Raw genomic sequence first — 13,779 nt, 5'->3', positions numbered from 1 at the left:
ATAACTTCATCTACAGAAGCAAAAATTTTTCTGGAACTAGAGCAAGCAATAATTCATCATGAAAGTTTTTTTCTAAATGGGACTAAGGAGAAAGATCATAAGCTTTTATTTCAGGTTAAAAAAAAAAGCATTTACTTCTAGTTTTGACAGTAAGTATGTAATCATGGTTGAGTTACTTAATTCTTACCATCAGTTTCATCTGTAAAAGTGGGGACAATGATACGTATCTCCGTGGACTTGTAGTAAAGACTAAATTATGTAATATATTGGGTCGTCGGGAAAGTCATGACGTATTTTTCTACGTTTTTCAATGCAAAAATGCGTCATGACTTTCCCGATGACCCAATGAATAGAAGTACTTAGTAGGCTGCCTTACATAGTTTCACAATACAAAAAGAGATGACACCAGATCTTGTTTTGGTCTTCTATAAAGGCAGAGGCCATGACATTAAAATGTGTCTTAATGGAAGGAATTTAGTGAGGAGAGAGATTCTGCCTCCTCCGCTCACTCTGCTTTATGAAGGTTTTGCTGAGTACAGGGAGAGAATTTGGAAAATTTAAAATGGAGAGATGTAAACATGAGATTGCAATTCAATTCACGATCACAGCTTTGGTATTTGGTATTTGTACAGATCTTTTAACCTAATATATTTACCCATCCCAGCTGAGCTTTGTAGTCTGAAAAGGGAACCTAAAAATGATACTTTTCTCCATTCCCACCCTCTTTTCACATTTTTATATTTTTATTGTCTTTTTTTTTCTTTTGTTTTTTATTCTTTTGTTTGTTTGTTTTATTGATATTTTTATTATTAATATATTTTCTCTAATGAAAAGTTGAGAAACAAAATCACCTGATACACCATTCATAATTCCAAATACACACAACCATTTTTTGAATATATAAATGCTAAGAATTTATAGAATAGGAAGCCAATAAGAATTTTATCATTGCTAGGAATGTTTGTATCACAACTGAACTCCTAACATGAGAGGAGATACTTCTAAACTAATAATTCTTAGCTAACACTAATAAAGAAAAAAAACAACCTGTGTGGCCATGATCCAAATATCCTAGAATTGCCAACCTAGAACTATCCCACCTGTTTCCTTTCTTCATTTACTACAGCCTTGATAACTATGTAAATGAGTTGGTGATCTCATTTCATAGTACATGACCATATACACATCTTATCAGGACTAAGTGACACTGCTTAAAAAGTTAGAGCTGTCTAGTGCAAAAAACAAAAGGAAAAACTTTAAAATTTTCATACGGTTTCTTTATGAATCACTAATTTAAACTGTGAAAATTTAGCAGATTCAAACAATGAGTCATATTAGGTCCTTTTCCCAGGGTCCTGACTGGGGAAAGGCAAGCTCTCAGGTGCCCGCCGCCCTGATGGTGCACACCTGTGAGGACGGACACCTACATTTTGTGCCCCAGGTGCCTTGCTTGCCTCACTTTAGTCTCAGCCCCAATTTTCACTTTCAAAAAAATTATATTTGCCAGAGTCATTCTTATTTAACTCTATCTACCTACTGGCTATTCTGAGCACTTGACCCCAAGAGCTATAAAATGAGTAAATCAATCCTGCAGACTGTTTCATCAAGTACACACGTTCAAGCGCATGCTCCAGCCCTTCCCTGAGTCACTGGCTGCTCTGTTTCCATAAAGGAAGTTTGCACTTGCTTTTGCATCTGCACACACTATGCAAGTTGGTATTAAATTGTTTCTTAGAAAAGATTAAAAACCTGTATCAGACTTTTTGTTTTTTTAAACTTTGCTTTGTAAAGAATGGTTACTTTTCTTTAGATATTTGGCATTAAAAAAAGTCACAATGTTGGATTATTAAAATATAATTGCAAAAATGAAGAGATATTAATGCATGAATATTAACTGAGAATTATTTAATCAGATATGCACCCATGCGAAGTTCACTGATGCCACGCCAATAGTAGGCAATTTATATGAGTAATTTCATCTTGCTTGTATTTAATTTTCATGTTTAAATATTTTGTTCTAAACCTATTCAATTTTTAGCCCACTGAATAAAACTTATAGTTTTTATTAGGACTCATAAATAATGTGATTCCAAGCATGATGTACAAAATATATAAATTAAAGTTGCTCATATATTTTTCAGTCTAGCATAATCCTCTAAAATCAAATGAGTTGCCATTCTGAAAATACTTGTTATGCAGCTTTACAGAAATAAAAGTTGGTATGACTGAATGGACATCTGTAGTTACCGTCTATTAAATATTCAATTTAAACATATTTGTGAAAAATCCACATAGTGAATTAATCAGCCTTCCACAGTGAAGAAACAACTATTTGAAGGCAGAATCCTAGGACGTAAGTGACAGTAGATAAGGCCTGGAATGTTGGAAATCAGAATAAATACCTTCAGAGAAGCTTTTCCTAGTCTGTAACCTGTTGTAAGATCTACTTATCTACCTAAAAGTCATCTCTAAAATCTAGTCCAGGGATACTTTCTTATCTCTTTCACTCATCATATAAAATACACCTTTAAGAGAACTTACTCCAAAAGTTTCTAAGATAGAGACAATGCCCCAATTCCTCTGAAACCATTTTTAGGATATGCACCTTTGAACCGCTTCCAGTAATAGTCCCTAGTTCATCTCTCTAAATCATTTCCTTCTTATAATTTCCTACCAAATACCTGGTATATCTTTCCCAGATAGGAAAAATGTCTTCAGGATACTCATAAACCAATGATCTGTTTTGAGCATGTTTCTCTGTTAGGATAACAAAATGGTAAAAACATGGCTAAGACAAGGCATTGATAGTTCAGTGGAAAAAATGTATTAGATTACGAGGTTAGATTTCACGATACCCACTGCTGGTGAGGGTGCTGAGCCACGGGAACTCTTATTCATTGCTGGTGGGAATGCAAAAGGTCTAGTCACTTTGGAAAAGAGTTTGACCGTTTCTGATAAAGTTAAACATACACTTTCCATACGACCCAGTGATCCTGCTCCTGGGTATTTACCAAGAGAAACGAAGACTTATATTTACACAAAAACATATACAAAATTGTTTACAGCAGCTTTATTTGTAGAGATGCTCTCAAATGGAGACAACTCAAATGTCTATCACGTGGTGAATGGATTAAAAAACTTTGGTACATCCATACAATGGAATATTACTCAGTAATAAAAAGGAACACATGGGGTGACCGATTAGCTCAGTTGGTTAGAGCGTGGTGCTGATAACACCAAGGTTGCCAGCTTGATCCCCATATGAGCCACTGTGAGCTGCGCCCTCCCTAAAAGAGTCAACTATGCCATGGTAGCATGAAAGCAATGTGTAATCAATGACCATGGCTGCTCCCCAACAAAGAAAATCATAAGGAAGAGAAAATACATTAAAAAAGATAACAGTTAAGACATGACTAACATTTGCAACAACACGGATGAATCTTTTTTACGGTACATGTGAAAATCCAGGCTGAAAAGACTACTACTGATAATTTCATTCATGTGACATTCTGGAAAAGAATAATGCCGCTTCAGGAAAAGGAAAAGCTATAGGGTAGAAAGCAGATCAGTGGTTCCTAGGACTGCAGCTGGGGAATAGGGTCAGTACAAACGGGGCATGCGGAGATTTTCTGGGGTGATGGAACTATTTTACATATTGACTGTGGTGATGGTTACACAACCACATTAAGTCAAAAGTCATAGAACTGTATGCTAAAAGGGGTGAATTTTACTGTATGTATAGTATATCTCCGTAAATCTGACTTAAACAAACTGGGGTTCTCTTAGTTACTATAACTGGCTTTGGGCAAGCCACCTAAAACTCATTTCTCATTTTATAAAAGGAGGATTATATTAACTATAAAAGATTTTTAGTGAGGAACAAATGAAAAAAAAACTTTATAAACTTTAAAGTTCAAGAAAATATTGTGCACTAGGCACACAACGGGCAGAGAATGATGAATAAGATAGAAATGCAGTAAAAATGTTTAGTCTAGTGGGAGAAAGAGAAAATGTGGAAATTCAGTGACAGAGATATGAACAAGGCAATAGGGTCAACAAGAAGTGGCATTCCAGGAATAAGAATTAACCATAAAACATAAAGTATAAATTAATTCATAAGGAATAAAGTATCACAAGTTGAATATAAAGGGCCGGATCACAGTGAGTTACAAACGTGAGATGTCATTAATGAACATGGAAAACTGGGATCCAATAATCTTAACATGGACTTAAAAAAGCCTAAAGTGGTACAAATTAAGACAAAATGGAAAAAGTACCTCATGATGATTTAGAAGTTGTTCTAAATCTAATGCCATTTGATTCTTCGTCTGTCGTAAAGCTGACTTTTCTTTATTTAAATTGCTGCAAAATAAAAACAGCAAGTTTTAAAAAGTCATCACATTGTTTTAAATTTAATTAATAAATAGTAAATAGCAAAAGACTAAGGACAAATCTAACATTTTGAATTAAAGATAAATTAAATTTATAGTGCATATAGATATCACACCAGCTACCGTAATGTTTGATTTAATCAATGGCTTAAGTTATTTTGTACCCAGGATTTTCTTTTAATAATCATTTGACAATGCAATTGAGATGCATTCTTAGAATACTTTCCTGCTTAGTAGGGGCATGAAATTAGTGATTAAATATGACTATTTACTCCTGAAATGTAAAAAGATGAAGTGGGACTTACACAAAAGGTAAAAAGAAAGTATGTATGGTCATCAAGAAATAAAAACATAAAAACATATTTTTTATACATATATACTTATACATAAAACTCTATGGACATTGGAAGTCAAATTAAAACATTTATCCGTAAAAATGAAGTATTACATAGTTTATAATTTACCACATACTAAATTACCAGGTATATAATTGAGTTAGATAAACAAATCAGATATTTGGTCTGTAGTAAATTTGAGAAAACAATTTTTTACTCCAAATTCTTAGTCTAAGCTTCAGTTTCTAAGTCTGCATTGTGAATTTCCCTTTAACGCGACCTATTTTCTGATAGGAAAGAGTGAGGCTCTTAATTGTTAAGGACATTATATTTTAAAAGATAAATACTTGAGGCTTATATTGTCCGGAGTTTTATTCTTCAACATATAAAAATTAATTAGAACCATTAAATGACATGTTCTTTGAAAGCTACAGGTGAATCTACTCAGCCAGCATTACAATAAGAATTAAGAAAAGCAACAATGAATTTAAGCAACATTAATTCCTTAAATGTCAAAACAAAATCTGTAAAGGTAAATTTAATGGGAATTGTTCTGCTGAATAGGTAAAATGTTTTAAGTTTTAACTTTAAGAAAATGGAAATCCACCAATTTTTAAAATATCAGGCAGGAAACTATTTTAAATTCAAGGTTAGTAGTAGGTATTCTGGAAGAACTGGTAATTCTTAAGGACTTTAGAGGAAAAAGCTCACATCTCCATCTTCCTAGTAATTGGGAACTTCCCCAAGGAAGCATCCTAGTTTGTCCTCTGAGAAGAAAGACGACATACAATTCTGACTTGTTTCCAACTGTGCCACTGACTCAACTGTGTGGTTGAAAGCACATCCCCTCCTCCCCCACTGAACCTCAGTTTTCACATTTGTAAAAGTGGAAAATAATACTTGTGTATGTCAAAGGGATATGTGAATTATCTAATGAATAATTATGTCAAGCATTAAACACATAAAACTCTATATAAATGCTATACGGTATTACTAGTTTAGATGAAAAACAGGCATCAGAGGAAAACAGTAATTAAACGCCCATAAAGGTAAGCAGCTGGGCAGAAAAACAGATTGACTTTCGGAGTGAGGCGTCAAGAGATCCTACTGAGCCGCAGAACTGAAAAAAGCAAAATGACATAAAGGAAACTGAGTGCCATGTTCTCTGCCAGCCTCCCAAAGCCTGGCAAAGATTAGACGTTTCTATCACTCTAGGATTCTAATCTATCTTTAGCTAGAATCACTTTGAAGATAAAAATCTTTTCCAGAAGTAAAATAAACATCTAGTAAATAGAAATAGGAATTTTCAAGGAACAGGTATGTGTTAATGCTCATATACATGCACACACATACACACAGTACAAGTGTACATACACTCATACACAGTACCCATACTCTCACACACACAGGTCTGTTAAATAAAATGTAGTGTAATTAAAAGATTTTGACTGGATAATTCACTCAAAATGCTTTATATGTAGAGTTTAATTTTTTTCCAGATAAAGCAAATATTGCATATTTAAATAGCTAAAATAACCATATAACATGGAACAAAATGTTGGTGGGTAAACTGGTTTACAGAGCAACTTAGTTCTATCTGCAGGATGTCAGGTTTATCACAAACAGTAAGGACTCCACAGACAAAACCTGGTATACATTTTCACAGTCTTTACCTTCTAGCTCCTAAACCACAAGGGAGACCACCTTCAACATGTAGGTCTCTAAAACTGAATATGATGATTATTATACTCTGTGTTCTTCTAATGTACGTATGTAATTCCTCAATAGAAGTTCAGTCTCCATAAAACACATTTCATAACAGTGGAAACTAACCTTTAAAAATACAAAGCTTCTACGCATGACTCATAAAGCAACTACAAAACAAATCTCCTTATAAGCACATCTATCGTGAATGGTATATTACACCCATAATTGTTCAATTCGCTGTTAATTATTACTCAGGAATTCATGTTTATGGCTCTATTTCACCGGCTATATGAAAACATATTCCTGATATCTTGTTCCTCCACTTCCTGGATCAATATATCCTGGCTTAGCCTTACAAAAGAAGTTGACAATGTAGTCTTTTCTTCTTAAACTACTAGTTAAGAATAACTAAAAACTGACAACGGGGAAAGAAAATTTATGCTAATTATTGTTTCTATGCTTCCTTCAGGTCTGAACTACAGATCAAACTGCAGAGTGCAGGTGTCTCTTGAGGCTTGGTGGAGGAGAAATACCAGTACCTCCTCTAGAATGGATTATGACTTGAACGATAAGGAAACTTAAAGTAGTTAATAGTGATATCTCCAATGTTAGCTTTTAACATGTTTACAACGACTTCATTTTACTGTATACTTACTCTAACCTTTCCAGACATTAAATATATCTATAAATAGCTAAATTTGCAAGCTGTGGGTGTGGTATTGTTTTATTTTCTAAGAAAATGATAAAAATTTTCAGTTCTTCGAAGAGCTTTTGTCATGTAAGCTAGAGAAATATTTTTAAAAAGTCAACTAATGTAAATATTCTTTACATTAATTGATACCTAGCAAAGAGGAATATAAATTTCCAAGGAACATAATCACTTAGTAATATTTTTGGATGGGTCATCTAATGTTTAAATTTCGATATAATGAAGAAAAAAAGGAAGGGAAGTAATATTTACTGAGTTTCTTTCATGTGCCAGAAGCTTTATATGTGTTACTTCATTACTCTTTCACAACTATCCAATGATGTTCACATTAATATCTATATTTTGCAAACACATTTACCATGGGAAAGAAAACCAGGTTGATATATAGTGAAAGGAGGGTAATTCCACTACATCTGAAATGTCATCAGCTCAGAGTAGGGGTGATGGTAGCTAGAACTATGATCTCTCTTGCTGTATCAGACTTGTTGACTGGGCTGTTTTTTATGGCATCACCTCATTTCATTCATGTCATCAGGGTACATCTAGAGCATCTCAAAGGCCATAGTGAAACTACTGAAAACACCTTAATTTTTCACATTAGAAGGTAGTTACCTTAATCAAGAGCAAGCTTTCATATCCTGTGAAGTATTAGTTCAGAATGGCCTAAAATATTATACAATAAATTTATGAAACACAGATAGCTTTAAAGGATTCTGATGTCTAGCACAAAAATTTTTTGTAGATAATCCATAATTGGCATAGTTTTTATGATTACTGTTGCTGTTATTAAGCGAGTCGTGATTTTTGTCCAAATTCAACATATTTTGAGAAATGTTATTTCTTACTTTTAAGATAATTTCAACATAAAAATTTGTTAAATGTAAAATACTAATAATAGCTAACATTTATAGAGCACTTAGAACGTGTAGGCACAGTGGTATACATATTACAAAGATTGTATCATTTAACCTTCAGAATAACCACATAAATTGGGTGTTTTTAGTACAAATCTCATTCCACAGATGAGAAAACTAGCTGTAGTGTCCAACGCCATAGGTATTAGCCATAAGAGGCAATTAAAATTAAAATTAACTTAAATAAAATAAAAAATTTAGTTCCTCAGTAACACTAGACACATTTCAAATAACTCAACAGTCACATGTGGCTAGTGGCTATCATACTAGACAGCACGTATATGGAATATTGTTATCGTTGCACAAAGTTCTATTGAACAACGGAGGTTTCAAGAGTTCAACTGATTTGTTCCAATATAAAACTAAGTACTGAGCTGGACTTGAGCCCATGCAATTTACCTATAGAGCATGTACTTCCTTTCAAAATCTGTTGTTTTTTAAAAGACTTTATTATGAAATATTTTGAAAGGAGAGAAAAAAAATATAACCCCCATGTATCCATCACCTTGCTTTAACAATTATGAACTCAATTATGCCCTACTTTTAGACCATTGTTCTACACTTTTTTTTTTCTTCTCTTCCTTACTTATAGTATTTAATGAAAAAGTATCCTTTGTTCAGAATAGGACATAGGGAGGCAGTATAACATAATGGTTAAGAGTACAGACTTAGAAAGCAGACAGATCTGGATTCAAATCTTGGCCTTCCCACAGAGCTGTATGTTCTTAGATGAAAAGTTGCTTAATTTCTCTAGGGCTCCATTTGCTCACCTATATAATTTTCTCCTATCAGTAGCTATTGTTTTACTCTATTGTAACATTTTCAGCTACCTTAATTCTTAGTAAGATAAAAACTCAAATTTATTTGAAGATAACTGTGAAAGGGGTAATTTTTTCCACAGTCCTTTTATATATCCCCCTCCAAGATCACAAACATAAAATGACTATATAAAATTTCAAATATAACATAAATATATACTACAGGAAGAAAAAGTTTTATTTGGGGTTCTTTCCTCAATTTCCCTAAGAATAACCAGGTACCTAGTGAATGATAGAACAGAATTTACTCCCAATAGCTATTTATAGAATAATTGTTAAATTAATTCATTGAATTAACCTATTAATAATGGTTACATATGTTCTAAATAAATTTTTAATTTTAAATGTAATCTAGAAATAAATTGTTTATGTTGATGTATAAAGCATAAACATGATTTTAAATTATTTTATCAGGTCATCAAAAAATTAATATCAGCAGTAAAGTTCTGGAACAATTATTTTGGTTGGGGTAGAAATGAGAGAAGATAATTATCCCGATTCAACAAAAAGAACATTCAAACTTTGGAGTTAATAACGAATAGTTTTATGTTTTTGGTTATATATGGTAGGAAACCTGGATTTAATAACTATCTTCTCCTTCTTGTTTTCCAATTCCTTAACTTAACAATTTCATTTCCCACCTAAATGCTCTGCTTCTATATTTACGAAATGGTTAATAGTTTATTTAAGATTTATTCTAATAATCTTAAAATCTAATAACAAGTAAGCCAAGTAACTAACCATTCACAAATTAAAACTTCTTTCATATATGGCATCATTCTTTTATGCAATTTAAAAAGACTAAAATGATCATATAGATGAACATATAAAGAATTTGGATAATTATTAAATGGAGCAAGTCTTTTTTGGATGACGTGTCATATAAGAAAACAACTTCAAGGAAGTGAAAGAAATTTGTTTACAGTTAGGTAATTCATGGATTACTTAAAGGTTTAAGGGAAGAATAGGCTAAAAATTCCTTGGCAAAAACAACATGAATCTAAGTAAACATATACATTTTATGTTTGAAAAGTAATTTTGACTCCACAAATGGCCTCTCGTTGTAGTCCTTCTCTCCCTTTGGTTAGCCCACATCCCTCTAAATATTTCTAGGGGAACAAAGACAGGATAGCCCTCATGTGCTTTGTTCAAAGTGTAGCATTGTTATGTTCAGGCTAACACTTCTGACCATAAGGTGGAATGCGAACACCTATGTGACATGACTTAGTTTTTCTAATAGATACTTAGTACTGTTTACATTTAAGACCACCTTCATTATTTAAATTTTTTCTTCATAATTTACAACCCAAATTTATCCACAGCAATATTATGTTTACGTCTTTATTGTTCAAATAAAAGATTTGTAGATGGTTTACCTGACATCTTTCTCAAGTTGTGTAATACACTCCTTTAGGGAATCAATCGTAGAATCTTTCTGACGCACTGATTCAATAAGATATCTATAAGGTTGTTGAGTTTGATTTAACAGAGAATTGGCCCTGTCAAGCTAAAGAAAAACAGATCGCATTAAAATCTAGAAAATTTTACAAGAAACAAATTATTCAAAATGCTCTAGCAAAGATACAGTACACCAGCTCTCCCTTACATGAATTATTCTGAAAATTTTTCTTTTCGTGTGTAAATTGAAAGGTTTTAAAAATAGTCAATACAGCTACTCTTAAGAATAATGATAATAATTAGTACAATGTATATAAAAATAAAAAATTTAAATAAAATACTGTTACCAATTTTGGGGGAGGGTTACCTAAATTTTCTTAACATTTGTTGGTCTGAGAAGCTATGTGACATAAAATTTATCTTCTTTCAATGACTATCCATCAGCTAAAAACATACTTCTTTTATTTGAGTTTTTTTCTATTCAAAATAATATAATTACATAATTTAGTAATTTTTTTCATATCTTCATATTTCCTTCCACCTATATTTGCAAAATAGATAATTTATGTACCTAAATCATTATGTATAATTAAAATTAAAAAAATTTGTGGTTAAAATAAAAATAACAAAATTTATCATTTTAACTATTTTACAGTATACAATTCAGGTGTGTTAAGTACATTCACAATGTTGTGTAACCACTGCTGGTATCTATTTATAGAACATTTTCATCAGCCCTGAAAGAAACTCTGTACCCATTAAGCTAAAACATTTCCCCCATACCTCAGCTCCTGGAAACATCTATTCTATTAACACTTTCTGTTTCTATGAATTTGCCTATTCTAGGTACCCCCTTATAAGTGAAGTCATAATTTATATTTGTCATTTTATGTCTCCTTATTTCACTTAACGTAATGTTTTCAAGGTTCATCCATGTTGTACCACGTATCAGAACTTCATTCCTTTTTATGGCCCAATAATATTCCATTGTATGCTTATAGCACATTTTGTTTTTTCATTCATCTGTTGATGAGCATTTAGGTTGTTTCCACTCTTTGGCTATTGTGATTAATGCTATGAACACTGGTGTATAAATATCTGTTTGAGTCCCTATTTTCAATCCCTTTGAGTATCTACCTAGGAGTGAAGTGGAATTGCTGGGTCATATGGTAATTCTGTATTTAACTTTTTGAGGAATTGCCAATTGTTTTTCACAGCAGATGCATTATTTTAGATTCCTACCAGCAATGCACTTGGTTCAATTTCTCTACATCCTTGTCAAATGTGTTATTTCATGTGCTTATTGGCCATTTGTACATCCTTTTTGGAGAAATGTCTATTTAGTATTTTTGCCCATTTTAAAATTATTATTATTTTTTGTTGTTAAGTGTAGGGGTTCCTTATATATTCTGGATAATAAACCCTTATTAGATAAGACTTACAAATATTTCTCCCTTTCTGTGGTGTGTCTTTTCACTCTCTTGATAATGTCTTTTTTATTTAATTAATATATTCTTTTTTTTTTTCTTTAATTGGGGAATTGGGGAGGGGACCAGCCAAGTTGTTCTTCAATCTTAGTTGTGGAGGGCGCCAGTCACCATCTGGCTGCCCGTCGGTAGCTTGTGGCCTCTATTGATTTTTTTTTTAAGCTGAGCCATCCTGCCAGCGGCTGTTCAGCTCGGGCCGGGAATCGAACTGCTGTTGCTCAGAGCTCAAACTCTTGAGCGAGCTCTTAACCAACTGAGCCACTCGGCTGGCGCTTTTCTTTTTTTTTTTTTTGCTTGTGGCCACTAAACTCAAGATTCTGTGTTACAATGTTAGTTGTGGGTGGGCGTAGCCACCATCCCATGTGGGAGTTGAACCAGCAGCCTTGTTGTTAAGAGCGCACACTCTATCCACTGAGACATCCAGGCAGCAGCTCAACTCAAGGTGCTGAGTTCAGTCTTAGTTGTGGGGGGCATAGCCACCATCCCAAGTGGGAGTCGAACTGGAAGCCTTGTTGTTGAGAGCGCAAGCTCTATCCACTGAGCCATCCGGGTGGCAGCTCAGCTCAAGGAGCCGAGTTCAATCTTGGCTGCAGGTGGGCATAGCCACCATCCCATGTGGGAGTCGAACCAGTAGTCTTGTTAAGAGTGCACGCTCTATCCACTGAGCCGTCTGGGCTGCAGCTCAGCTCAAGATCCCAAGTTCAGTCTTAATTGCGGGCGGGTATACCCCACCATCGAACAGGCAGTCTTGTTAGGAGGACGTGCTCTCACCAACTGAGCCATCCTGACATCTGTTGGTGGCTCAGCGGCAGCTCAGCTCGGGCGCAGCGTCACTGGCCCATGTGGGAATCGAACCAGCGGCCCTGTCGCTCAGAGCTCGCACTCTTAAGCTAACTCTTAACCAACTGAGCCACTTGGTTGACCCTTGATAATGTCTTTTGATCACAAAAGTTTTTAATATTGATGAAGTTCAACTTACCTATTTTTCTTTTGTTGCCTGTACTTTTGGCATCACTTTTAAGAAACCACTGTCAAATCCAAGGTCACGAAGAGTCTCTCCTATATTTTCATCTATGAATTTTATACCTTTAGCTCTGAAATTTAGGTCTTTGGTCCATTTTGAGTTAATTTTTGTATATAGTGTCAAGTGCAGTTCCAATTTCATTCTTTTACATGTAGCTATGCAGTTTTACCAGTACCGCTTGTTGAAAAGGCTGTCTTTTCTCCATTGAATGGTCTTGGCAACCTTGTTAAGAAACCACTGACCACATGTGAGGGTTTATTTCTGGTCTCTGTATTCCATTTCATTAGTCTGTATGTTTATCCTATGCCAGCACAATACTGTTTTGATCACTGTAGCTTTGTAGCAAGTTTTAAAATATGAAAAGTGTGAGTTCTCCAACTTTGTTTTTTCTTTTCAAGATTGTTTTGGTCACTTAGGGTCCCTAGAAATTCCATATGATTTTTAGAATGGGGTTTTCTATTTCTGCAAAAAATGCCATTGGGATTTTACTAAAGATTGCATTGAATTTGAAAATCATTTTGGGTAGTATTGTCCTTAATAATATTAAATCTTCCATGAATATGGGATGTCTGTCCATTTATCAGATCTTTTTTTTTTAAATATTTTTTTATTGGTGAAACAGGAAATGGGAACAGACAAGTTACTGTCCTTTTGTTCTTCAGTCTAGTTGTGGAGGACGTTGCTTCACTGGCCTATGTTGGTATGATCATTGTGCTCTTCCTGGGTGAGGCAGATAGGTTGCCGGCCACTGGACAGACGGTCACGGCGGCTCTTGGCAGCTCACGCCGGCTGCCAGCCACTGAAGCTGGCTGCTGCCACTCACGGTAGCTCATGGCAGCCCACTGCAGCCTACACTGATGCCAGCGACTCACGGCAGCCCAGCTCCAGGTCGAGCTGTTGTTCACCATCTTAGCTGTAGAGGGCACAGCGTCACTGGCCCTCATGTGGAATCCGAACGGAGGCCCTGCTGCTTAGAGCTGGAATCCCAAGCCAACT

The 13,779-nt window shown here is 34.4% G+C and overlaps 1 protein-coding gene across 6 annotated transcripts in view; it reads right to left on the bottom strand.

The window, feature by feature from the left end:
* The window catches only part of PIBF1 (progesterone immunomodulatory binding factor 1), a 203,085-nt gene that overhangs the window by 52,856 nt on the left and 136,450 nt on the right, over positions 1 to 13,779 (bottom strand). For 5 of the 6 annotated variants that reach the window (XR_002125127.1, XR_002125130.1, XR_002125128.1 and 2 more), the window contains exons 15-16: positions 10,251 to 10,381; positions 4,278 to 4,362 (exon numbers count right to left, since the gene is read on the bottom strand). Coding sequence is in view for 2 of the 6 variants with exons in the window: in XM_019652149.1 (XP_019507694.1) it covers positions 4,278 to 4,362; positions 10,251 to 10,381 (216 nt within the window). In the remaining 4 variants the exon portion in view is untranslated. Of the gene's footprint in view, positions 1 to 4,277; positions 4,363 to 10,250; positions 10,382 to 13,779 lie in introns of those variants that run through there. The other variant, XM_019652150.1, reaches the window with a different exon arrangement.

The sequence above is a fragment of the Hipposideros armiger genome, unplaced genomic scaffold (genome assembly GCF_001890085.2).
Source record: "Hipposideros armiger isolate ML-2016 unplaced genomic scaffold, ASM189008v1 scaffold_174, whole genome shotgun sequence".
In the NCBI taxonomy this organism is placed as follows: domain Eukaryota; kingdom Metazoa; phylum Chordata; class Mammalia; order Chiroptera; family Hipposideridae; genus Hipposideros; species Hipposideros armiger.
The sequence above is the reverse complement of the archived record's forward strand: the minus strand, read 5'-3'. Positions and strand labels throughout refer to the sequence as shown.